At 48.3% G+C, this 27,937-nt stretch overlaps 1 protein-coding gene across 1 annotated transcript in view; it reads right to left on the bottom strand.

Annotated features, from left to right (window-relative positions):
• FBXW8 (F-box and WD repeat domain containing 8) overlaps window positions 1-27,937 on the bottom strand; it is a 599,303-nt gene that overhangs the window by 461,629 nt on the left and 109,737 nt on the right. Inside the window, exon 2 of the mRNA XM_086943265.1 lies at window positions 19,607-19,711. Within this exon, the coding sequence (XP_086799391.1) occupies window positions 19,607-19,711 (105 nt within the window). The remainder of the gene's footprint in view (window positions 1-19,606; window positions 19,712-27,937) is intronic.

Below are 27,937 nucleotides of genomic sequence, written 5' to 3'. Positions count from 1 at the left end.
GCTAAGTCAATCAATCAATCAGTGACACTTATAAAGCGCGCTACATACCCGTAGGGTCTCAAGGCGCTGGGGGGGGGGGGGGGGGGGGGGCCGCTACTGCTCGAACAGCCAGGTCTTCAGCTTCTTCCTGAAGGAGAGGTGGTCTTGGGTCAGGCGCAGGTCGGTCGGGAGGGAGTTCCAGGTCTTGGCGGCCAGGTAGGAAAAGGACCTTCCTCCTGTAGTCGCTCTTCGGATGCGGGGGACGGCGGCGAGGGCGTGGTTGGCTGATCGGAGGTGGCGTTTGGGAGCGTAGAAGTTGACTCGTCTGTTGAGGTAGCTCGGGCCTTGGTCGTGTAGGGCCTTGTGTGCGTGGGTGAGGAGGCGGAAGGTGATTCTTTTGTTGACGGGGAGCCAGTGGAGGTCTCTCAGATGTCCGGAGATGTGGCTGGTTCGTGGGATGTCGAGGATGAGTCTGGCTGAGGCGTTCTGGATCCGCTGGAGTCTCTTCTGGAGCTTGGCGGTGGTACCGGCGTAGAGGGCGTTGCCGTAGTCCAGTCGGCTGGTGACGAGGGCCTGGGTGACGGTCTTCCTGGTCTCGGTGGGGATCCACCAGAAGATCTTCCGTAGCATGCGTAGGATGTTGAAGCACGCCGAGGAGACGTTGTTGACTTGCCTGGTCATGGAGAGGGAGGAGTCCAGGATGAAGCCCAGGTTTCGTGCATGGTCTGTCGGTTTGGGTGCGGTGCCCAGGGCGGGAGGCCACCAGGAGTCGTCCCAGGCGGAGGGTGAGGAGCCCAGGATGAGGACCTCCGTCTTGTCCGAGTTCAGTTTCAGGCGGCTGGTTGTCATCCACTCGGCTACCTCTTTCATCCCTTCGTGCAGGTTGGCTCTGGCGGCGGCGGGGTCGTTGGTCAGGGAGAGGATCAGCTGGGTGTCGTCGGCGTAGGAGATGATGCTGAGGTTGTGTTTGCGTACGATGGCCGCGAGGGGGCTCATGTAGACGTTGAAGAGGGTGGGGCTCAGAGATGATCCTTGGGGGACGCCGCAGATGACTTCGGAGGCCTCTGACTTGTACGGTGGAAGGCGGACTCTCTGTGTTCTTCCGTCGAGGAAGGAGATGATCCATTCCAGCGCCTTGTCCTGGAGGCCGATGTTGCTGAGGCGCCGTACTAGGGTGCGGTGGCAGACCGTGTCGAATGCCGTGGAGAGGTCTAGGAGGATGAGGGCCGCTGTTTCTCCCTTGTCCATCAGGGCTCGGATGTCATCGGTGGCGGCGATGAGGGCGGTCTCGGTGCTGTGGTTGGCTCGGAAGCCGGATTGTGAGGGGTCGAGGGATCCGTTTGTCTCGAGGAAGGCGGCCATCTGCTTGTTGACGGTCTTCTCGATGACTTTGGCTGGAAACGGGAGGAGCGAGATGGGGCGGTAGTTCTTGAGTTCGGTGGGGTCCGCTGTGGGTTTCTTGAGTAGAGCGCTGAGTTCGGCGTGCTTCCAGCTCTCAGGGAAGGTGGCGGTGTCGAAGGATGTGTTGATGATGTCTCGCAGGTGGGGTGCGATGACAGCGTCGGCCTTGTTGAAGACGTGGTGAGGGCAGGGGTCGGTCGGTGATCCGGAGTGGATGGAGTTCATCGTGTGGATGGTGTCTTCGGTGCTGATCGGGGTCCAGGCGTGGAGGGTGGTGGTGGGGGGCGGTTGTTCGTTCATGGTGTGCGTTGGTTGGTTGTTGAAGCTGCTGTGTATGTCCGCGATCTTGTTGTGGAAGTATGAAGCGAGGGAGTTGCAGAGGTCTTGCGATGGGGTGATGTCGTTGTTTCCTGCGCTGGGGTTGGAGAGCTCTTTCACGATGTTGAAGAGTTCCTTGCAGTTGTGTGCGTTGTTGTCCAACCGGTCCTTGAATGCTGTTTTCTTGGCGGCGCGGATCAGCTGGTGGTGTTTCCGGGTGGCAAGTTTGAAGGAGGTCCTGTTGTCCGGTGTCGGTTCCCTTCTCCAGACTTTCTCGAGGGCTCGGCAGTTCTTCTTGGAGCTTTTGAGTTAGTCGGTGAACCATGGGGCCTTCTTGCTGCCGGGTCTGCTAGGCGGGTTCCTCAGTGGGGCGAGTTCGTCCGCGCAGTTGCTGATCCACCTCGTGAGGTTGTCGGCGGCCTGGCTGGGGTTCGCTGTGCTGGCAGGAGGGTGCTGGCTCAGGGAGGTGGCGAGCTGGTCTGCTGTGATCTTGTTCCAGCTTCTGCGGGCGGCCTGTTGCTGGTGGTGGTGGGTCGTCGTTCTCTTGAAGGTGAAGTGGACGCAGCTGTGGTCCGTCCATTGAAGCTCAGTGGCGTGGCTGAAGTCGATGTCTGTGCTGGAGGAAAAGACTGCGTCGAGTGTGTGTCCGGCGAGGTGGGTGGGGGTGGACACCAGTTGCTTGAGTCCCAGGTTGGCGAGGTTGTCGAGCAGGGTGCTGGTGTTGCGGTCGTTGTTGTTCTCCAGATGGAAGTTGAGGTCTCCCAGGAGGATGTAGTCAGCGGAGGGGAGGGCATGCGGGCTGACGAAGTCGGCGATGTCCTCGCTGAATTGTGTGCGTGGTCCAGGGGGTCGGTAGATCAGGGTGCCTCTGAGGGTGGTGTTCGGGTTGGTGTGGATCTGGAAATGCAGGTGTTCGGCGCTGGTCAGGGTGTTGTCGGTGATGGTCGTGAGACGGATGGTGCTCCTGTGGACGATGGCGATGCCTCCTCCCATCTGATTGGCGTTTCGGTCCCTCCGGACGATCTTGTAGCCCTCTGGGATAGCGATGGCGATGTCGGGAGCTGAAGAGGCGTTCATCCAGGTCTCCGTGAGGAAGGCAACGTCAGGGGCTGTGGCGTCTAGGAGGTTCCAGAGTTCGATGGCGTGTCTGTGGACGGAGCAAGTGTAGTGAACTCAGATATAAGAACATGTTTATCTGTCGTAAGTGGTGTTACACAGGGTGCAATGGCAGGCCAGGAGTCACAGTTTGAGTGGTCTCTCAAGGGTGGCATAACATATTTTGCAGCCCATGCAAGACCCCTGGTGTAACTATGCCCTGGGTACCTTAGTACCATTTACTAGGCATTTACTTGGGTACACCAGTAGCCAATTGTGAAGGGTACCAAAGTACTTGCCATGACAAATCTAGGGAGGAAGCGCAGTGGCTGGTGGCCTGATTAGCAGGATCCCAGCCAGACTAATCAAAAAAACATACTGGCACCAGCAAAAAGTGGGGGTAACCGTAAAAGCAGATCCTACTTTCCAACAGTCCATGATCAGTTAGTATCTCTTTTGTCAAACGTAATACATACTTCCAAAACAATATAAGCTTCATGCAACCCAATCTGGTCATATTGTCCTGGTTTGCTCTACACTCTCTGCAGCAAGTGCCTGTGATGTGCAGGAATATCCTGCCCAGTTCTTCTGAAGCAAAGTAACAATTTGAAATCACTGTGTACAGCACATCATTATGTTGTACACATTTAGTACTCTTAGTACGATGTTGCTATAGAAATGGTCAGTGCTCTACATCTACGAGCAAGTGCATAGCTAACTAGAAATGCCATGTATGTCCCCCAAGGTGTTGGGTCTGTTTCATGTGACACAATCCTTAGTTCTCTCTTTTTTTAAAAACAACAATTTATTGCAGATTTTAACATAAAAATTACACAAGAGGAAAATACCACTGATACATACCAAGGATTATAGTGAGGAACTATACAGTTGAAGAAAGATAAGCATTCTTTAAATTCATCATACAAAAAAACCTCAATCCTCATCACAAAGCGGTATACAGTACAACTGAAACATAAAATGCATACAGTGGAAGAAAAATCCCCATCCCAAAATTGTTCTCTTGCTATGTACTCGTCCCCCCCGTAATCCAACAGGCCTTTAATCACACATTCAGTAAAGTGCATTGTTATTAAAAGTTTTAATTCATGGTACAAAAATCCTCAATCCCCATCACATAACGGTGTACAGTACAAATGAATCATGACGTGCATACCGTGCAAGGTAAAATACCCATAATTATTCTCCTGGGTAGCTGCGAACCCCCCGTAAACCAATAAACCGTAAACCACACATACAGAAAAGTGCGTAGCTGCAAGCTTCTTTATCAGCTAATATTATAACAGATTCCATCATACGGGCTGTAAAAGAGATGCTTACGGGTAGTACAATGCTAGATGTTATTATTATTATTTAGTTGCCGATTGAGTCCGGAGATTGGCCTGCACGCCAGTCTAAAAGAGGCACCCAAACCTATTTTCCATTCTTGCTAGCCTTCTTGACTCTTCGTGCATGCAGAGACATTTCCAGCTTATATAACATGAGCAAACATGCTAGCCATTGGTGGAAGGTTGGGGTGTGCAATCAAGCTAGGCCAATGCAATACACAGACAGACCACAGTCTTGGCAACAAAGGTTAACAGCTGAGAAGGTCCCAGGACCATGCCGCCATGTACCCCCAGCAAGATAAGCTGGGTGGTTAAGGCGATATTGATTCTTAACCTAGTGTCTAAGAACCTAGTAATTTCACTCCTAAGCAGTTCTAGTGCGGGACAGCTACAAAACATATGTATCACATCTGCCCCTGGAGATTGACAGCATGGGCAGCAAGTACCCACTGACATCCCGGCCCCCGCCCACTTGGCGATACTCCCAGGCGTTTAATATAGATCGAATATGGTTTTATGATGTTGTGCTTGCAAATTAGCTGAGAGCAATAAAGTTTGCGTTCGCTCCAGAGGATCTGAAAAGGAACAGTCTGAAGACCCCAGCGTCTTTTGCCACTCCTCCACTCGCCACTCGAGGTCGTCTTGCGACAGCGAATTCAGTGATCTATAACAAATCCACCAATTCTACTTTTGCAAAAGCCTTTGGCCCCCCTCCCTTCCTAGATATAAAGTCACAAATTTGCAAGCATTTAAAAAATACTTTTTCAAAATTTTCCCTTAAATCCTCAAAGGAGATTATTCCATACCAGCAAAAAAAGTACCAAATTTCTTAAATCCTCCCAGCCAAGCACCAAAGAATCCCAAAAGATACCAGGGGAATAAGGTTTTTTTGCAGATGGGTATAAAAATTAAGTTGCCCTAGCCCAAACTTCGAGGCGCTGACCAAATCTTAAAAGCTCTCAGGCTTGAATTGGACCGTCTTAATGTAGCTGTGCTCTACCTGCCGGAGGAAACAACCTCTAGCTTATTCTCCCAGCAGTAAGCCAAAGATAGGAGGGACATCCAAAGCCCACCCACCGATACGCCCCTGTTCCCTGAACAAAGAACATATATACTGAAGAGCTGCCGCCCAGTAGTGAAGTGTAAATTTCAGGACAGCATAGCCCCCTCCGTCTCTAGGGAGTGTCAAATATTTGAGGAACCTTCTAGTTTTAGAGTAAACCCAGATGAATCGTGTTACCATATCACTGAAGACTTTAAACCAATGACCCTTGAATCCAGTGCGATAGCCTGGAAAAAATATAAAACCTTAGGTAGAAATACCGTTTTCACAACATTACTATGACTGACTATACAGAGAAGTAGGCTTTCCAATCTATATAGATAGTTGATATTTATTAATTTGTAAAGCGCCCGAATCACCCTGTAAAGGCTATCTCTGGGCTAGGACAGCAGGTAGAGTCAGACAAGTGGATCTTAGTAGAGATATATTTTTAACAGTTTCCTGAAGAGGGGAAGGCTCTAACAGTCGCGTAATTGGCAGGGGAGTTCATTCCAGAAGGTTGGGGCAAGGTAAGTGAATGCTTTGCCACCCGACCGAGCCTTTTTGATTCTTGAAGTACAGAGAAGTAGCTTGCAGCCTGATCGAAGAGGCCGGGAGGGAGTGTATTTTAGCTGTTTGTCCGATAGATAGGTTGGCCCCAGGCCATTATGGGCTTTAAAGACTGTGCAGTAGATATTGAATTTCACCCGCTTTCTCACGGGGAGCCAATAGAGTTTTTTGAGAAGTGGTATGGAGGCTGTTCGGGGAGGGGCGTTTTCTACTAGTCGGGCTGCCGTATTCTGGACTACCTGCAGCTTGTTTGAAGAAGCCTCGCTGGCTGTGGCTAGCAGTGCATTGCAGTAGTCCAGACGGCTTAACACTAAAGCTTGCATCAGTGTTTTTCTTGTGGAGGAAGGGAGAATGGGAAACACACTTCCGAGACACTTAGTGTGTGATAGGAGGTACCAGCGGTGGTGGTGGCATGTGCTTCAAGTGTGAGATTCTGGTCGATCCGGATTCCTGGGTTCTTGACCACTGCTTTTGGGGTGGGAGCAGATCCCAGCTCCTCCAGCCACCAGCTGGGAGACCAGCTTATTGCTGCACCTCCAAACAACATGACCTCCGACTTTTCGGCGTTAAGTTGCAGGAAGTTAGCTCTCATCCAGGCAGCAATGGTTTTCATGCCTTAGAGAAGGTGAGTTGAATGTTAGGATTGGACTTACTAAAGGTGAGTAGGAGCTGGGTGTAGTTCGCGTAGGAGATGAGACTAAACCCCAGGTTCCTCATTAGTTTTGCCAAGGGAGTAATATAAATGCTAAAGAGGATAGGGCTCAAGCAGGAGCCCTGGGGTACTCCCTTGGTAACTTTGGTGGTCTTAGATCTAAAAGTACCCAAAGTGACTGTCTGGGTTCTATCTATAAGAAAGTCTGTCAGCCATTTCAGAGCAACTCCTTGAACCCTGATGTCCTGGAGCCTCTCCAGTAGGATTTGGTAAGAGATTGTGTCAAACGCTGCAGGTAGGTCAAGCAGTACTAAAAGTGCTGCCTGACCCCGGTCCAGGGCCATTCTGATGTTGTCAGTTACCTCTATCAGGGCGGACTCAGTACTGTGCTTGGCCTGGAAACCAGACTGGGAGACATCCAGGCAGTGCAAGGTTTCCACAAAGTTAGACAGGTGTCTGTTTATATGTTTTTCAAGGAATTTGCTCTGCAGGGGGAGCAGAGAAACGGGGCGATAGTTTGATAGCTCGGAAGCGGGGATTTGTTGTTTTTTTACGAATGGGGACGACTTGTGCTGCTTTCCATTCTGGGGGAGTCTGCCAGCTCTCAGAGAGCTGTTGCAGATGGTGCAAATGGGTGTGGCTAGCTGTTGCACTAGACGGGAAGATATTTTTGCGGAAATTACATATAGGGGGTACACAGATTTGACTTTGGTAAGGAGAGATTCTACCTCTTCTGGCGTTAGTGAAGGAAAGACGTGCATCTGCGCGGTGTCGAGGGGCGTTGTAGGGAGTTCTATGGGGAAGTTGTTGGGAATTCTGTTGGATGTGATAATTTTATGGTAGATGATGTAAATTTTCTGGGTTAGGAAGGAAGCTATATTATCACATAGCCACTGAGAGAGAGTCTCAGCGGTAACGCAAGCCTTGGGGTTAGTAAGGGTTTTCAGGATTTGATAGAGGGTCTTAGAGTCGTTTCCAGCTTGTTCAGATTGGTTTGTGATATGCAGTTTCCTTGCTGACTTAATGTTTTTATGATAAGAAGACAGTGCAGCTTTGAATCTCGCTTTGTCCTGTTCATTATGTGAATGTCACCATTTCCGTTCCAACTTTTTGCATTGGCTCTTTTCCACCAGGAGGCTAGGGGAGTACCAACTAGTTGGGGAGTATTTGGGAGGGTGGGTCTGCGGTTTCCTCCGTGCTATGTGATCTACAGTGGATTGAACAATGGAGTTAAAATATGTTAGCTGTTCTTCCAAACTATATGTGGCAGTATCGGTGTTCCAAGAATTTAAAGGGGTCTTGAATTGGTCAGGTTTGAGTTTATGCCAAGGTCTGTACCAGTATGTGGTTTGAGATTTAGAGGTGGGATAGACTCTGGGACGTGTGAGCTGGAAATCCACCAAAGAATGGTCTGACCAAGTCAAAGTACGAGATTTCCCACAGATGATGTTAGGGCAATTGTTTAAGAAAAGATCTAGAGTGTGCCCTGCAGAGTGGGTGGGTGCATTGTTGATCTACAACAGGTCAAGTGTGGCTAGATCTGTTAGGCAGACTGTGGCATTGGGATTGGAAGCATTTTCACTGTGGATGTTAAAATCCCCTAAGAGTAAAAAGTTCCGGGTAGAAATGACATGGGGGGAATGAGCCCCATTAGATCGTTAGTAAAGTCTGACAGAGAGCCAGGGGCTCTGTATACAAGAGCCTCCTTCCAGCTATGTTGTGGGTGCAGGTCGAGTCTAAAAACTAGGCATTCAATAGAGTCCTTGCACATCTGATCTAGGATGGCGATTGACATAGATTCCTTAACTATAAGGGCTATGCCTCCCCCCGCCCGTTCTGGCCTATCGAGTTTTTGGATTCGGTAGCCGTCCACAAGAGCTACCTCAATGGCGGGGTTGGAAGAGGGCTTGATCCAAGTTTCAGTAAGAAACCCGATGTGAGGGTCTTTTTCTGTCCAGAGATCCAAAATGTTAACGGTGTGTTTAGGGAGGGATCTAACATTGGCCAGAAAACAGTTCCAGCCAATGTTTGTGAGCTGGGGCTGGAGACAACTTTGAGGATTACTCCTGTAAGGCCCCACTCCTGTTATCTGATTGGGGAGCACACAATCAGATGGAGCGTATTGAGGAGCGAAGCTCTGAAATTTACAGAATCTGCAAGAGAAAGGCCCTTCTGGCAGAGTGAGTGAGTATGCTATGTGTTCATAGGGGTTATACTAAGTCTTTAGTAATGAGCCCCATGTGTAGGAGCAATGATGGCTTATGGCAGGGGTCCCCAAACTACAGCCCCCGGGCCAAATTCGGCACGCCTAATCAAATGGAGTGGCCCTCCTGGTGCGTCCACATTCACAGCGTCAGCTCCCGAAATGTGGTCAGGCACAGAGTTATATTTATTCCCATGTAGCAGTACATTCTGTTGTGCCGGATTTAGATATGGATGCCTTGGACAGTTTTACACATGCGCAGTTTTACACATGCGCACACCGAAGCCTGCGCCGTCTGTGACTTCACCGGACGGCATCCGCGCGCGTCTTATGTCACGCGTGTCTGTGTGTGGAGGGTGCGCGGGAAAGAGACCGGTGTCCGGGACAGGCTCGGGGACCAGAAGAGGCACGGGAGCCTTGTGGGCCGGTGAGTGGGACCGTGGATGGAGCAAGCGGCAGTGGGTCCGCGGATGAGGAGAGGGCCATGGTGGAATGGGTGCGCAGGAAAGAGACCAGTGTCCGGGACAGGCGCGGGGACCAGGAGCGGCGCGGGAGCCTTGTGGGCCGGTGAGTGGGACCGTGGATGGAGCGGGCGGCAGTGGGTCCGCGGATGAGGAGAGGGCCATTGTAGAATGAGAGGTCCATGGAGGCTCAGGAAGTCCATGGAGGCTTTTCATTTTATGCATTTTTCTATAGAGCGGACTTTACCCGAAGGTGTCAGAGCGCTTCACAATAGGAACAGAACTGATACATGAGAACATTACAAGTGAGCAAATTACAAAAGCAAAGGTTACATTACTTGAGGCAAAAGAGGCAGCAAACGGTGCATTACAGGAGGAACAAGCATTTGCAATGCAATAGGTCTCGCATTAGGAATGTTTGTGCTATTGGTCTTGTAAATGACAATTGTTTTATTTATGTGTTGGTTTTGAAAATAGCTAAATTAATAGCTTTGTTATTTACAATGCCAATAGTTATAACTTTCGCAAATGTGACACCTATAACCTGGGGTTGCGCTGAGTGATGCTGTGGTGGTGCTGTGGTGATGCTGAGTGATGCTGTGGAAATGCTTAGTAGTGCTGTGGTGGTGCTGAGTGGTGCTGTGGTGGTGCTGAGTGGTGCTGCTGAGTGGTGCTGCTGAGTGGTGCTGTGGTGGTGCTGAGTGATGCTGTGGTGGTGCTGTGGTGGTGCTGAGTGATAATGTGGTGGTGGTGCTGAGTGGTGCTGTGGTGGTGCTGAGTGATAATGTGGTGATGCTGAGTGATAATGGGGTAGCGCCGAGTGGTGCTGTGGTGGTGCTGTGTGATGCTGGGGTGGCGCTGAGTGATGCTGTGGTGGTGCTGAGTGGTGCTGTGGTGGTGCTGAGTGGTGCTGGGGTGGTGCTGAGTGGTGCTGGGGTGGTGCTGAGTGATGCTGGGGTGGCGCTGAGTGATGCTGGGGTGGCGCTGAGTGATGCTGGGGTGGCGCTGAGTGATGCTGTGGTGGTGCTGAGTGATGCTGGGGTGGTGCTGAGTGATGCTGGGGTGGTGCTGAGTGATGCTGGGGTGGTGCTGAGTGATGCTGGGGTGGTGCTGAGTGGTGCTGTGGTGGCGCTGAGTGGTGCTGTGGTGGTGCTATGGTGGTGCTGAGTGGTGGTGTGGTGGTGCTGAGTGGTAATGTGGTGGTGCTGAGTGATAATGTGGTGGTGCCGAGTGATAATGTGGTGATGCTGAGTGAAATGGAGTGTAAATATGTGTATTGGTATGTTGTCTTGTGCCATGGTATGTAGTGGAATTTAATTATGTGGTGAGCTGTTGAATTGTGTGACGTTGAATTTTGAGGTGTGGATTGGATGCATTTGTTGTGTAAGTGTGTTGATTTGAATGATGTGATTTGTTGTTGAATTATGTGGTGCAGAATGGAAATGTGTGGAGCTGAATTGTGTGGCGTGGAACTGTGTGGTATTTTGAGTTAAATTATGCTGATGGGAATTATGTGGCATGGCGTAGAGTGTATTTGTATGGATGGTTGCTATGTGGCATAGTAGTTGTATGTGGGATGTATTTATCTGGTATTTAGTAGAGTGTAATTAGGTGGCAAACATGAATGTGCACGTATGTGCAAAGGCTATATTGAATGTATTTTATTATCTGTTATGAATAACAGTAAAAACAGCTGCAGGAGGACTGTCAATATTATATGTGTTTGCAGAGCCTGTTTTAGCCTTAGTAAGTTGTTGGATGCAAAGTTACCTGACAGAAACCGCGACATTTCCAAAAAATAAACAAAGATCCTGGAGATGCTGTCAGCCAGAGTACTTAAATGAAGGGTTTCAGGTGATATTACAATTTGAATGCAGCACTTTAAACCATCCCCTGCCCATGACTTTGAAAAGAAATAACTTTTTAAACATAAATTAGGTGGTGAATGCAGATTTAATGAATAAATCTTCAGCAACATTTCAAATGTTTAAAAATGCAAACAAGGTTTCTTGAAATAGGATTAGAACCCAGACATACAAAGTGCACAGTAATCTAAATACAAAGTGTTGATCTGCTAGTGTGCTGGGTTTATGACACGGCCCTGGTAACGTTACATGTGAAGTTTAATGGCCCACTGAAGGAGGGTGGAGTAGCAGAGGCAGCAATGAATCTCGGCAGGGAACTCATTTATGGAAAGAAGCAACCTAACACAGTAAAGAAGCACCGCTCGGCAGGTGCTCATGTGAGAAAATCGCTGTTGTGTGTGAAAAGTGTGGCACAGCAGAAAGAATACAGAGGAGCAGGACAGCATGTCAGGTCCGTTACGTGGGGAAAGTGCATGGAGCAGAGATGCACACTGGCGGGACAGCCATAAAAGCACAGATGAGGAGGAATGAGCAGCAGTAGGGAGGCAGCTGAAACAGCCTTGGGGTTGAACTAACGCCAATTAAGTCATTTCCCCCTCATTCTAGTACAAGAATGAGAAACATTGAGCAATAAATCTTATAGGCTATAAATAAATGAATAGTTCACTAAACACAAAACATGTACAACAAAAAACACCCGTAAATGTGGCCTGAAAATAAAGTGCCCGTGGTGTTTCAAAATCGGAATGTAGCTAAAAGAAAGCACTGCTTTGATAATTTGCACAAGCACAGTGGAACACAATAATGGGTGCAGACTGCAAATAAACAGCGTGCTGCGTGGTGAAATTTTGAAGAGTGCTTCAATTTTGCAATTTACCTCGAGGCAAATGCTTTCAAGCAATACGAACCGCTGCAGTGGTGTGGCCAAGGTGCCCTCGGTTAGCCTCGGTCGGGGGCATACACGGGTGCACCGTTAAAAACCCCGGCAGTGTGGTAGCAGGGGGCAGCGAGGATCGGCAGCATGCCGCTGACGTGCTCCCTGGAGTTAAAGTGCAGCAGCAGTAACCTAAAAAGTGTGAGGAAGAGCGGCTACTTGCGAAGGCACACAAGAGGTTTTTCGTGCAGCTGGGGCCCGGAGCAACGCCTGAGGAGCCGGCCTAAGTACTAGGAGATTGAAAAGAAGTGGCACAGCAGGCACAGCATTTCGCTCGACTCCTCTAAGTAAAAACATTATCAAATATTAAAGTGCTATGAAGCCCTTCGACCGGCCGTGCCCGGAAAGTAAAAATATTGGCAAATAATAAAGTGCTGTGAAGCGCTGCGACCGGCCGGCCGTGAAGCTGGCAGAGGAGGCGAGGCTGGGCTTGGGTAATGCAGGGATAAGGGGCAGCAGAAGTTACAGGAGCCTGGACTGCCGCAGACCGCCACCCCTCGAATGCACGCTACCTTCCTGTCTCATCGGTATGTGCTGCCTCTCACACCAACATGCCCCTCTTTCTTTCGGCAACCAACCCCCAAGTCTCATCAGCATGTACCCTCCAATCTGCACGACCTTTCTCCCCTTATCTCCATACTTCGATTTCCACAGCTTCAAGTCATCGGGGATGGGAGGTAACACGGGCCCCTGCAGCGCAGGGCCCCTAGACGTGGTTTAACGGCTAGAACGGCCAACCCTAAATCTCGGAAAGTAACACATCATCGAAGATTAAAGTGCTGTGAAGCCCCGCGACCAGGCGTGCTCAGAAAGTAAAAACATTATTTCTATAAAGTGCCGTGAGGCACTGCAACCGGCCGTGCTCGGACATTAAAAACATTAGCAAATAATAAAGTGCTGTGAAGCCCTGCGACCGGCTGTGCTCAGAAAGTAAAAACATTGGCAAATAATAAAGTGCTGCGAAGCGCTGCGACCTTCCGGCCGTGAAGCTGGCGGAGGAGGCGAGGCTGGGCTTGGGTAATGCAGCAGAGGTTACAGGAACCTGGACTGCCCCCGACCGCCACCCCTCGAATGCACGCTACCTCCCGGTCTCATCGGTATGTCCTGCCTCTCACACCAACATGCCCCTCTTTCTTTCGCCAACCCCCACGTCTCATCAGCATGTACCCTTGAATCTGCACGACCTTTATCCCTTTCTCTCCAAACTCGGAAAGTAAACACATTATGAAAGAATAAAGTGCTGTGAAGACCTGGGAAACATCGCGCACAAAACACGCAGATCGCAAAGCCTGCAAAAGCAACAAGCCATTTAAATCCCACCGACTCTGCCTCAATGCCTCGAAGCTCAGGCAACATTGCTCTGCTTCAGTTCCCATTGTGCATTCACTCCCTGTGTAACGCTTGGAGCAATGGAAGGAATATGAGGGGGCTGCATACATGGAGATGTAATATGCCTCGAGGCAGCAAACAAAAAACAAGGCCCGACACGCAAATCGTATTTCCGGCCGGGAGAAAGGAGAGGCGTGACACGCACGAAGGAAGGAAGGAAGGGGCGGAGACACAACGGAGCGGACTGCCGAGTCTGGACACAGGGAGGAACAGGACGAGAGGAGTATAACAGACCCGGTAAGGGGGGGCGTCGGGGCACATTGACGGTGCCCGCCCCCCCCCCCCCCAGTGATGGAAGCCCTGCGTGTGCCCGGTGAGTGGGGTTGGGATGGTGTGTGTGTGCGCGTTTGTGTGTGATTGTAAGCCCTGCGTTTGTGTGTGATTGTAAGCCCTGCGTGTAGGGGTTGGTGCGGGGGTGGGGGGGTGAGTGTGTGCGAGTGGGAATGTGTGTGCGCATGCGTGACTTTGCCTGTGTGTGATTGAGAGAGCATGTCAATGGGAGGCAGGGGATGTGCACGGCGCCATGCGCGCCCTCGAGGAGGAATCTGAGACAGCAGAGGCGCGCGCCTGAACGCTGTCTCAGATTCCCCCGAAACCGCTGACAATAGGTCCTTCGCTAACGCTCGACCTAACAAGCATTGGAAATGCAATAGGTCTCGCACCATTAGAGTTAGTGCTTTTAGAATTGTTTATGGGTTTTTTTTGTAAATGTTTAGCATTTTTGTTTCCTGTAGCCAATGCTAAAGAATTACAAATAAAAAAAGCCATAAACATTTCTAAAAGCTCTAACTGAAATGGTCTGAGACCTATTGCACTGTGTGAGGGTGAGGGGTTGAGGGTGAGTGAGGGTGAGGGTGAGGGTGGGTGAGGGTGAGTGAGGGTGAGGGGTTGAGGGTGAGTGAGGGTGAGGGGTTGAGGGTGAGTGAGAGTGAGGGTGAGTGAGGGTGAGTGAGGGTGAGTGAGGGTGAGGGTGGGTGAGGGTGAGGGGTTGAGGGTGAGGTGTTGAGGGTGAGTGAGGGTGAGGGCGAGTGAGGTGTTGAGGGTGAGTGAGGGTGAGGGTGAGTTAGGGTGAGGGGTTGAGGGTGAGTGAGGGTGAGGGTGAGGGGGAGTAGTTGAGGCTGAGTGAGGGTGAGTGAGAGTGAGGGTGAGTGAGGGGTTGAGGGTGAAGGTTTGAGGGTGAGGGTGAGGGGTTGAGGGTGAGTGAGGGTGAGGGGTTGAGGGTGAGTGAGGGCGAGTGAGGGTGAGTGAGGGTGAGGGTGAGTGAGGGTGAGTGAGGGTGAGGAGTTGAGGGTGAGTGAGGGTGAGGGTGAGTGAGTGTGAGGGGTTGAGGGTGAGTGAGGGTGAGGGTGAGGGTGAGTGAGGGTGAGGCTGAGGTGTTGAGGGTGAGTGAGGGTGAGTGAGAGGGTGAGGGTGAGGGGTTGAGGGTGAGTGAGGGTGGAGGGTGAGGGGGTGAGGGTGGGGGGGTGAGGGTGAGGGGGTGAGGGGTGAGAGTGAGGGGGTGAGGGTGTGGGGTGAGAGTGAGGGGGTGAGGGTTAGGGGGTGATTGTTAGGGGGTGTGAGCGTTAGGGGGTGTGAGTGTTAGGCGGTGTGCGGGTTAGGGGGTGTGAGGGTGAGTGTGAGTGAGGGGGTGTGAGGCTTCGGGTGTGTGACGTTGCGTGAGTGTGTGTGAGGGTGAGTGAGGGTGTGAGAGGTGTTGTTACGCAGAGGGTGTGTGACGGTGTGTGAGGGTGAGGGTGTGTGAGGGTGAGTGTGAGGTGTTGAGGGTGAGTGAGGGGTTGAGGGTGAGTGAGGGGTTGAGGGTGAGTGAGGGTGAGGGTGAGTGAGGGTGAGGGTGAGTGAGGGTGAGGGTGAGTTAGGGTGAGGCGTTGAGGGTGAGTGAGGGTGTGGTGTTGAGGGTGAGTGAGGATGAGTGAGAGTGAGGGTGAGTGAGGGGTTGAGGGTGAGTGAGGGTGAGGGTGAGTGAGGGGTTGAGGGTGAGTGAGGGTGAGGGTGAGTGAGGGGTTGAGGTTGAGTGAGGGTGAGGGTGAGTGAGGGTTGAGGGTGAGGGGTTGAGGGTGAGTGAGGGTGAGGGTGAGTGAGGTGTTGAGGTTGAGTGAGGGTGAGTTAGGGTGAGGGGTTGAGGGTGAGTGAGGGTGAGGGGTTGAGGGTGAGTGAGGATGAGTGAGAGTGAGGGTGAGGGGTTGAGGGTGAGTGAGGGTGAGGGGTTGAGGGTGAGTGAGGGTGAGGGTGATCATGACGTGGCACAATCCGCTTTCGTAGAACAGAGGCTTGGCTTGGCTGTTTCCAGGCCTCGGGCGAGACATTCCAAAGACACAGGTGCAATAGGGTGCGCACTTGGCAAAGGTGAGTGCGTTCCTAGGACACCACGAACTGTGAACACACAAGAAAGGCAGCAGTGTGACGGAAGACTGTTGCGCAGAGAGGGCCAGGAGCGGCCCAAGACAAAAAAATTACCAGCGCTTTTCACCCCACATACAAACTACGGATATTTGTCGACAGCACTCAAAATGAGGATCCGAAGTTAAGCAGGACTGACACTTTTCTGCAGTTCTGCAGTTGAACATAATGTGAATGGGAAGCACTGCCATACTTAAATGGAACAGTACTGACACCTTTCAGCGGCGCTGCTGTACTTTCAAGGAAACAGTGAGTCACACCTCAGCAGAGCGGCCACACTAGGAAAGGGCAGTGCTGGCACTATTCTTTGGCAGGGCAGCACTCGTCCTCCCAGGAGCACCCTCTCACCAGTGCAGTGTCTTCTATGGGTGGCTCGCTATATATGCAGATGAGGCAGATGTAACGATCCAAGCTTCTGAAATCATGTAGTAAAGTTCACCTTTACACCACGCCACTCTCTCAAGTCAGCTGGTTCGTTCTTGGCGATCAGTGTCTGGAGGAGGCGTTTCACGGCGCTGTCTAGATTGCCATATTTAGCCGTGGATTTCCTGCACCTATATTTGTAGACCACACTTTATGAATTGTACACGCGAATTACTTGGTTGTACAGTTCACCTGCACTGGCATAGTAATTTAGCCAAACGGTATGATAACAAGCACTTTAACGCTTTTAAGAGGCACAGAAGCAGCACTTTGAAGGGAGCGTGCAGCGAGTACTCGCACCCAGTGCTCCATGTCAGACCGAGGCTGCTGGCTCGGGATGTCCGGTCTGTGCTCTCGGCCTCAGCTCCGCCCGCTGACTCCTGATAGACAAAGTGGCCGGATGACCCACTGGCACCTTATATCCTTGCTAATTTGCTAACTATTTTCAGCACAGCCTGCAGCACTTCCGGGAGAGTGTCACATGCTGTCAAACGAATTGTTGATGCCCAGAGCATCCCAGTGGGTGGCGCTAGCATTCCACGGTGAACATGAAAAGGCCGATGCGTCGCCCTAGGAATGCGTGGATGAATCAATAGCCTTCAAACATACATTATTGGAGGAGGGGGTGGGAGCGAGGACATCCGGCTATAAGCGGCCTTTAGCATCATCTCTTCCCAGGAAGGCGTTTAACATGGTTAGAGCCCTGGCTTTGCTCACGGCCGGAGCCCAGCAATGAATCGGCCATTGTTACTCTGCAAAGTATTCAACGGCCACTAATGCTAAAAGTGCACGAAATGTCACCTTGCCAAAGTGTTCCACGGTTCCTGCTGGAGAGAGTTCAGCGGTCTATACAGGACATTATCCTATGGAGCCAGTGAGATGCTTTTCAACTCCTTGCAGGGAAGCAGCCACTGTTTTCTGTAAAGGGCTAAAACGTTTTAAACCCAAAACGAGTTCGAGGCGCATAGAAACAGACTCCGATATTCCATTGTTCCGTGGTACAAAGTATTAGATGATCCAAACTAGAATACAAAGTCCTCTGATGCAAGTCGTTCAAGGGTCTCATACAAGAAAAGATTACAACGGTCCCATCATGGAAGCTTTCCAGGGTCAATGGACGGAGGCTTTCTCTCAATGGAACCCATTGGTAGACATGGCAGGCAGGGGAGGGGGCGGAGCGGGGGTGTGGGAGGAGTGCGGGAACAGACGGCGAGGGGAGGAGAGTAGGAGGAGGAGAGTAGGGGAGGCACGGCCTAGCGGCCGTGCAATCAAGAAGTGAGGGGGCGGGAGAGTAGGCAAGGCAGGCGGCTGGGGGCATGTGCACGCGCTTTTAAGCTCAATGCGCATGCGCATTGAGCTTAAGTCACGGGCACTGCAAGGAATCGCCACGATTCCTTGCAAGTTGGACAAAGAGTGGATAAGCCCCCATAGTCTCGCTTGCTCGATGCGCATGCGCATCGACAGGCGAGACCTAAAAAGGGCTATATGTGCAGAGTCTCAATTATAATGTATGTACAGCACGTTAACCCCTTCCATGCTCATGACGGAACGGTTCCGTCATGAGCGTCGGTTGAGCTGTGCTCATGAAGGAACCGTTCCGTCATGAGCCCGTTGGCTCATTAGAACCTTCAGCACAGCGCGAAAATGTGCGCCGCGCTGAAGGGGTTAAAGGCCCTGGGGCACTGTTATTTTTTCTTTTCGAGATACATATTAATTAGGGTTTTACATGAGTAAAATAAAGATAAAGATATACCACAAAGACACTTCCTCATCTTTTCTTTGATGGTTCTGCTTGTGGGTGTTGCGCTGACAGTTAAACCAGAAGCCCAATGGGTACACATTTCCCCCAATTTGTTAGAAGTATGTGAGATAGTATTTTTAAAATAAAATCACTGTATTTCCCTGCATTTATTATGTTTACCACAATTGCGATTGTCTGAGAAGATAGGCGGAGGAGAGGGAGGGAGTGAGCGGGGAGGGGTGCTGCAGTGTCAAGGAGGAAGGGGATGTGGGAGAGGGGAAGGTGTTGGCAGATACCATGGATGTGTATTCTGAATATAGCTTGGACAAAATGTTATCTTTTTTGCTCGAGTTGATTTTTTAGAAATGCGGTCATGGAGTTGTCTGCCTGTGGTGAATTGTATCCATGTCCGATAGGTGTGTGGTGATAGTGTGGAGAGGTCTTTCCATTCAGAAAGAGTGAGTTTGTGATCACTTGACACAAGTCTATCCCAAAGAAGCCCACGGAAATGAAATCTTTGCAAGTGAGTAATACTGGTTGTCACTTTGGCCCATATCATTTCCTGTTATAAGACTGACCCCGGCCCCTCATCACAGAAAGGAAAGTTGATGTGGCCCCCGCCGAAAAAAGTTTGGGGACCACTGATGTATACAAACTGCACTGCAGGAAATTGTGTCGACTAGAGGGCACTGAAACTAAAATAAAAATATAATGCAAATATTTATCAATGGACCACAGGACTGCAGAATAAGGAGTTTAGCGTTAACAATCTGCATTATGCTAAGATGCACCTTTTTTTCCTTTTTTTTTTTAAAGCAGGACTGTTCACATAGACAGTTCTCCTTTAACACTGCATCACAAACCCCTTTGGGAATCAAAATAACCAAACACATGTTGTACAGGCTTAGTTATGTTTCCCAAACTATATAACGATTTGCCCTATGGCACTGTCTAACGGTGTAAACTTTACACTGGCATGCACTACAACTTTAAAGTCGGACATATTGTTATTTTTGCTATAAGTTTTTCTTTATATGCGTCTCTGATGCTTTGGTCATTTTTGTTGAAACACTCCTTGTGTCCCTGATACCTCATCACCCTCAGGCTACCCCTTCCTTTGTGGGATGTCCTTACGTCATTCCTCTCCTAAAGCAGCTAGGCTCAGAAACCATGCAGGGGCATCTTTTGACTGGAGAACCACAGGCTGTATTCACAAAGTCTCCCTTCTGGAATAAATACTTATATGAAATAGATAAGATATCCTGTATTATGTGTTGCAAAGATAGCTACTGAAAACTGACACATTTTGTTTACTATTGACCCGCAGAGAGCCAGGGCTAATCTCAGATTCAAACCTTACTTTTTCATTTTTGGATTACTGATTCATAAGAAAACCTAAATAAATATTCAATATTGGAGGTGACTTGGCACCTCCAAATCACAAGTTTATCTTTTTCCAGTCACCCTTGCACCCCCACAATTCTATAAACACTAACTTACAAAAAACGTCGTGCAGCACCTCAATATAAATAAAGGAGAAACCTAAAATACGCCTGAACAGCCCTGTGATAAAACAGTGTCTACCAAACTACAGATGTCCTAAAAGTAAATGAAGTTGGCTTGGAGATGCCCCAATACAGGGCAGGGTTGGTCGTTTGCCTCCAGTGTGTCCTACCAAAACCGCCAGTATCCTGGCCATTAGACTAGCATTCGCCATGGCTTGCTGCTCTAAACCCCTTTCAATAAATAATACAGAGAGAGTGGCAAGCAGCCTGCTGTGCCCTGCTTACCTGAGCACATCTCCCAAGCTCCTTCCGTCCCAGGGTTTGGAATATTTGCAGGGCGAGCTCGTACGGCAGTTGAATATCAAAGAATGGCACTTCATTAATTTCGTTCTGCAGTGGAGAAGAATAGACGCAATTAATATGCTGTGGATAAGAAATTACCCAAAATAATTATTGCCAGTGAACATGTGTGAGCGACAGCTGGATGTGCCAGTTCTCACTTGAAATAACTGCGGACACATATTAGGCAGTACAATGGCTTTACTCCTACTGTAGAAAAAAAAAGTCTTCAATCGCCCTCCGATGCACTACTCTACGTCTCCGCTCATACCTCTCTCAATCTATCCTTTACCTGCACTCTCTGACCCGTCCAAACCTCATTCTACTACCATGATCTCCCCAATATCCCTTTCTTGCCTCCTTCCGTGTTACTCCTCGACTCACCCCAAACCTCATTCTAGTATTATAAATTATCATCTCCCAAATAACACTTCCTAGACTCTTTCCTCCTGTATCCCTTCATTGACTAATAGCAAACCTAATCTTACATCTATGATCCACCAAATAACACTTTCCAGACCCTTCCTTCTCTATACTTCCCTTATCCTATTCAAGCTAACAGACGCACATATCCACTGCCTAATTTAACAATTTATGTTTCCCTATACTAATCCACCACTAATCCTTTGGGTTCCTGGGTAGTGTACTATTCGCCGAAATGCCTCATATGGGGTAGTAAGTGCTATATATATCATTGCAATATCATCATGGTGACCAGTGAGTCAGCTGCATGGAGAAAATCCACATCATGAAGTGCTGTTGAGTAGAAACCAAATTCAAAACATTATATAAAACAGTCAAACAGTATCAATAATCTTCCGTACAACAGGATTTTTAATGATGTACTCCGAGTCGTGTAGCTCCAACTGCAGGAACAAAACTGCCGTTTGGCACCTCCAAGTCACAAGTTAGGGCTGAAAATCACTGACTGCCATTTGGCAGCAGCTTACTTCAGTGGTCTCAATTGAACAAATTAGCGTAGGTGCCCACATATAAAATACATTACATCTGAGAACCAATTGGCGCATTAAACGCCTGTTTCATCTGTGATTCAGAGAACATAACAACAGGACTTGAACAAACCTCTCGCATCAATGGTTTCAAATGAGGAGTGATCCAGAGTCTATAGGCAAACTGTAGTGAAGGAAACTGCTGTGTTGCTGCTTACCTTGAACATCGTTGTGAATTTGGCACTCAAATGTGGTTACATGCATTTACTAGATATAGACAACTTAAGTTGCAAGGAGGACGTCAGATTGCAAAGTTCTCGTGCAACAAAAAAGACAGAAAATTATCTATACAAAAAAAGATGATCAGGAAGAAACAAAACATTAGTCTGCAGACTGGGGCATAAAAAGGAAATCTGAATGGTCATTAAATGTCGTAGCAATTCAGACTTCGAGCATTACTAACAATTGTGTGAGATTGTCAAAATCAAGGAAATTATGGATATTTCCATCTTTCTCAATTCTGCATGGGTATGATTACTGTACGTCAGTTTCTTCTAAACATTAAGCAAACTGCAACTTTCATGCTCCGTACTCCCCAGTCGCTTGTGCTGCCTGGTTCAAGCATGCAATAAAGCATACGCTTTTCATTGACACGTTGTTCAATTAGATAAAAAGGCCTCAGTCCTCTCTCAAAGCGCAGGATGGCTTTTTTAGGTCTCGCCTGTCAATGCGCATGCGCATTGAGCTTGCGAGACTATATGGGCTTAAACAGAGTTTAACTAGACTGGCGATTTGATGCTGTGCCCGTGCGCTTTTAGGTCAATGCGCAAGCGCATTGAGCTAAAATGCGCGTGCACATCATCAAATCGCCAGCCATCTGTTCCCCAGCTTGGCGACTCCGCCGCTGCTCTCTCCTGGCTGCTCCTCCCCTAATTATTCACGGCCGTACTTTCACTTTCACGGCCGGAGGCCGTTTCTCGTTTTATTTTTTTTTTGCTTGTTGTTATTCCAGCCAGCATGTCACGGTGCCTCCTGTGTTTCCTTGTCCCCGATGCCTTTCCCTATGTGCGCTTGTGTCCATTAACACTATACTACCGGAAGCATCTGCCTATTTGTAATTATGCCCTACACCTTAAAGAGATCGCCATTCCTTCGTCCCTCTGCTGCTTGGGTCGCATGATCTCAGGTCGCCTTTCCTCTTTGTCTTTTTGTTTCCTTCTGCCTATGAGGACTGGCTCCCCTGCCCCACCCTCTGCTCCGATTGTTCCTATGCTGCTTTGCACCTGTGGACCCCACTTTCCTTCCCGGTCTTTATAGCGCCTACTCTCCATGCTCCATGATCGCCATTCTCTGTCCCCCTCTGCTATGCTCCCTGACTCATGTTATTTTTCCTTCTACTTATGTGCCTTACGCTTTTACCCAAGTAGCACTACGTCACTTTTTGTCCGAATTATCCATATTCTGTTTGCCTGTGAAGCCCTATAGCGCCTGGTCCTAGCCCCAAACCATTTTTCCCACCACACGGGCACGGTAATTAGAGAGCCCCCGCCCTCGGGATTTCACCTGCACAGTGCACGGCTAATTGTAATCTGCCTGCAGCCACGCAGGCCTATTATAGATGTGCAGCTCCCGCAAAGCCTGTATTTTGGGGAAACATGTTTGGTACATCAGGCTCCAAATCTGGAAACGTGAGCATCCTTTATTTTGAGTTATGGCCACAGCGTAGTGCAGAGCAGATGTGGCCATCGTCACTGCAAAGGTACACCAGTGCCCCCATTGCGAAGTATGCTCACATTTCGTTAACATGTGTTTACAGTGAATTGTGAAACTCATTGGAAGCTATGGCACACATCGCCTGTGCTGATCTGGCATTACATACTAGAGAAGGCCTTGCAGTGATCTGTGTGAACTCCATGAGTAGAACATGCTTCATTTAATTACACTGCGGTTTCGGCCGAATATGTGATGCAATGTGAGGCCCGGCACTAGCAGAAACGGCAGGCTGGACACCCATGCCACAGCCCTTAAAGGGCAATCTCAGAAGCGGGCCTAGAAATGTATGAGGCAGGACAAATAGAATGATAGCAATGAAACTGCTGTAACTTTCAAGGAAGTGACATCATCTTTTGGCAATGTTCCATGAAACATCGCAAGGAATGTAGAACATTCTGGCTTAGTGTATTTTTCAACCAACTAATCTCACACACACACAAACACACATACTCTCTCTCTCTCTCCCCCCTCATTTTGGGATTTAAACAAAGAAATAGTTTGCCCTGTTTTTTTGCAGTTTTATGTAAAGTAAATTCGACCCGAAGGTATTCGAGCGCTTCACACAAGCACCAGTTACATGACACAAGGACACATCCTTTTGTTTGTGGTTCGGGCAGTTTAGTGATTTGGCCATTAGGTAGATCTGGCCTTTAACCAACGCTCACATCCTCGCCCCTTGTTCCCTTAATTGTCACAGAACTGTTTGTACAGCTTTAAATAGTTTCACTCTCGATTTGCTTTTTATTTGTGTATTTGGAAACGAGATTTGCTCGTAGGTTACTCCGGATAATGTGGCTTTTTGTAAGAATGTATTTTGATCTTTCTACAGAACTATCAATTGAGGAATTTGAGTGTGTGAAAGAGTGTAATTAACTCTGCCACACACACACACAACCACAAACACACAACCCCACACACACACACAAACCCCTACGCACACAGGCACACACACCCACACATAACGTCCCCACACACACAAACCCCCCCCACACACACAACCCCACAACCCCAGACACACACACACAATCCCACACAACTCCACACACACACACACAACTCACGTAAATACAAAACATGTTGCATTACAAATGCTATAGGTGTCACATTCGCGAAAGTTATAACTATTGGCATTGTAAATGACAAAGCTATCAATTTAGCTATTTTAAAAACTAACACATAAATAAAATATTTGTCATTTACAAGACCAATAGCTCCAACTTTTCTAATGCGAGACCTATTGCATTTCCAATGCTTGTTTCATATGTACTAATAGTAAAATCACTCTACCGCCCTGGAGCATATACAGAGCCTGTTGAAGCTGATGTGCTATGCAGTATGTATTCATGAGGGAAAGGCAAAATCTGCCTGAAACCATGGAGGACTGGACTTTAGAGGCCCATAGCCTTAACCCCTCTCCTCCCTCCCCCCCACAAAGGTCTTGATTTTCTCCTCCAAGGATTGCAATAAGGCAGCTGGAGCTCATATGGAGACCACTGCAAAGAATTAAATCGAAGGTGTCACATTCATTTTAACAATTTGCATCCTTCTGCAGGGGGACTTGTTATTTGTATCGGTCTATCAGAACCCACTGTCCAATAGTGGGAACAGTTTTGTCTTGTTGATTTTGAAGTATTCCACTGGAAGGCCATCAGCCTCAGGGGAATTTCCTGTAGACAGGTCATGTGTGGCCTTGCTTAGGTCATCCATAGATAAGTCCTCTTTCAGTATGCGTTTCTGTTCTTCTGAGAGCACTGGTAAATTAAAGGTGGACAGAGAAACTGTTTTCTTTATGGTGAAGTATAGCTGGTCAGAAAAGTAGAGCCTACGGAAAAAGGATGGAAATGAGACTATGATTTGGTCAGGCTGGTCCGCAGATACTCATACATATCATAGTTAGCTAGAATGGCGTGTTTAGATTCTGCATATTTTTGCGGTACACTAAGAATCTGTTTGTACTGCTTCTGTTTGATGCATATTAATGCATGTTCCAACTTAGTTGTGGATGGGGTATTAAGTTAGTATTTTGATTTCATCAAAGACCTGAGTACTCTGTAGGGACACAGGATTATACTTGGATGTTAACCTGGCATCTTCTGCCTATAGAGGAGCATGAGATTCTGTTGCTTTTTTCTAACCTATGGCTGCAGCTTTCATCATCCCTCACCCTGCTCTGCTCCGTCACCAATGTATGGCCCCCCTGCTGCCCCCAACATGTCGCCAAACCAACTTCCAGTGTCTTCTAATGGAATACATTAATTTGCAAAGCACCTATTGAGGGAACACCAAGGACAACATCCAACTCTAAGTTGGCTATTTTCTGGTCAAATACACCATTTGGGTTGATTAATGTTTTCAGAACTCTATTTAGGAGAGATGGGGAGAGCAGGAAGAAGGCAATACAGGAAACTGTCCCGTGTACACAGGAGCTAAATGCATACTCGCTCTAAACTGGGTGGATCAGCCATGGATCAAGCAGGGTAAGATCCGACATCACATCATGCAGAGTTGTCTGTTTCTAGGTCTTTTTAGGTCCGGTCTACATGATGTGTGCAGTATCAAATAAAGTAAGAGATTCCAGTTGCTACCCACTACTATTTTTTATTTTTCCATGATATGCATTGCATGGTTCTAGGAAGGTCGGAGGTGAAATACTCACTGGTAGAGGCATAAACTGAGTCTACCACTAGGTCATCTTCCAACTTGAGCGTGGTGAATGCAAAATGGCTGTTAGCCAATTTGAATGTTAGGGATTATCTAATCAAGATATAAACTTCACCCTTCCCATGAAATGTGTGGGGGGGTCGATCACTATGGGATAATAAATCTTTGCTGGTGTAATATTCTTTTCCTACTGTGTATGGGATGATTTATCTTTCCGGGCATACATATGTATCCCACTAATTCCCCGTTCAATTGGCACATTCTTTGTAGGGCAGGTAAACCAATATCAGGAAGCTTGGAGCCCAGAGAGGTAATAACATTTTACGCTTCTTAAAGTGAGTCATCCCATTCATATTTACTGAAAGAATCGAGACTTCAAAGTTGGTTAAAGTCATGGTTCAAATACATCTGGGGATGAGCAGAGGAATATATTAGCTGCATAAGCACACACTGTTAATGTTGATTTCTATTTAGGGAGGGATATTTCTAAGTCAGTCGATGAGGACGCTCAAGTGTCATTGAATTGAGGGTATCTCAGCAGTGAGGGGATCTGTGGTATTCAAGTCGTACTCTCTGGGTGACCTGAGGAGGGTCTTGTGATCCAACGCAATGTAGGGGTTTACCGAACAGTAAAAGTAGGATGGGACAAGTATTACAGGACTGATATTGTGATTGATAGCTGTGAGATGGTGTGTGAGATTATATGTGTGTGAGGCAGGAAATAGATAAGTTACAAATGAGAACGAATCCAGTTAAGAGTCAAGAAGGTTACTTGACAAACTAACATGTAAGTCATGTAGATCAATTGGCGACAATATTAGTGAAATGTCCAACATATCATGCCATCATTGTAGTAATATGTAACGTTCAAACAAATAAATCAACACTTATCTTCCCAATGATGCAGCACCCAGTGCATCATAACAATCAGCATTAATGTTTGTTGCATCTCCCTATCTTGCCGTGTAGTCATGTACGCCCTGTTACAAGGAGGCAGGTACAGGACCTACAGGAATTAGTCATCTTAGCAATTAGAGCGATCTGCATAGTGTCCAGTGTAAGGTCCAAAAAGAACAGTGCTCTTCTAGGAAACAAAATAGTAACCCCGACACCCAACTCCTCGCCCAAAGAAACACAAAAACCTCTCAAAACAAGAAGACAAGGTACCTCCTCAGTATATCAGGATCCCTAGATTTAGACCACAATATTGACAGTTGGGTCAGACATAAAGTTGTGCAATGCACACAATAACAATAATAATAATAATGATCAACATTTATAAAGCGCACAGCTACCTCAAACAAAGGTTTCCCAGCACTACGCATACTACATCAGCATTCTCGCAACATACAGATATAATCCCTGCTTCAAGAGCCAGGTTTTTAAGGCCTTCCTAAACTCGTGTTCCGATTCCAGTTGGCGCAAGTATGCTGGCAAAGAGTACCACAGTCTTATGCTCCTAGCCGAAAAAATACCTACCCCCTTGAAGGGCCTTGCTTGGCATATTGCAGGACACAGAGCAGTAGCTGGTGGTTGGATCTAAGTGTCCGTCCCTGCCGATATAGGCTGAGCCAGCGTTTGAGATAACCTGGGCCCCTTTCAACCATAGCTCGGAAAACAAAGGTCAACGCCTTAAATTCAATCCTCTTAGCCACTGGGAGTCAATGTAGGTGTCGCCGGTGGGGGAGATATTGAGAATGGGACCCGGCGAATCAGCCTTATCGCAGCATTCTGAATCATCTATAGTCTTTATAACAGATAGGCTGGTGGCACCAGATACAAACTGTTGGTGTAATCCAACTGGGAAGTCACCAACGCGTTGACTATTATCCTGAACCTCTCCTCCGGAAGCAAGTGGAGGAATTTCCTTAGGCAACGCAACCTCCCAAAGCAAGCTGATGAAATCTGACATACTAGTGTTGTAAAAGATAAGTCCATTTCCCACTTAATGCCAAGACATTTAGCTGCCTCTGTTGGAATTGGCGGAGGTCCCATGTCTGTGGGCCACCAGAGGCACGATGCAGGAGGTGGTAACTGACTAAAAAAACACGACCTCCATCTTGTCTGTATTTAATTTCAAGCAGTTACCATTCATCCAGCTTGAGATATTTGTCAGACATTCTTTGAAATTGTAGAAGGAGTCTACGGAATGTTCTTTAAAAGAAAACAACAGCTGGGTGTCATCCACATAGGAGACCGCCTTCACCACCCCCCACCCGACCCTCCCGCTGCAATGAGGGCAGACAGTGGTGCCAAATAGATATTAAAATGCAACAAACTCAAGGCACAGCCCTGCGGCACTCCACACACTAGCGGATTTTGAGTGGATTGAAATGGTCTTAGGAAAACCTGTTGTGAACGATCCTGGAGGTAAGATTGGATCCAGCAGAGATTCACCCCCCCGAATGACGGACTGATTTAATCTTTCCAGTAAGATTGAGTATGAGACGGTGTTGAATACTGCCGATAGGTCTAACAGTACCAGCATTGCTGATGCACCACCATCTTCAGTTATCCTCACAGATTCAGCTACTTCAACCAGGGCTGTATCTGTACTATATCCAGTGCGAAACCCCGTTTGGGTATCATGAAGGAGGCCATGCGCCTCTGTGAAATCAGCTAGCTATCGCTGACCCATCTTCTCAAGCTTTTTTGCGGGTACCGGCAGAAGGGAAATTAGTCGAGAGTTACTTAACATGCTGGGTCAGCGTTAGGTTTCTTCAACAGTGGAAGTAAGAATGCCTGTTTCCAAATAGCTGGAAAGATGCCCTCTTTCAGAGAGGAATTCCAAATATGATTCAACACCGGGTTTAGCAATGGGGCCCAAGATCTAAAAATCTGTGGGGGGCAAGGATCTCCAGGAGCATCTCTGCAATTCAGCCAGAGATTCCTC

Source organism: Lissotriton vulgaris, chromosome 11 (genome assembly GCF_964263255.1).
Source record: "Lissotriton vulgaris chromosome 11, aLisVul1.2, whole genome shotgun sequence".
NCBI lineage: Eukaryota > Metazoa > Chordata > Amphibia > Caudata > Salamandridae > Lissotriton > Lissotriton vulgaris.
Note: the sequence above shows the minus strand (reverse complement) of the source record. Positions and strands in the feature narration are given on the sequence as shown.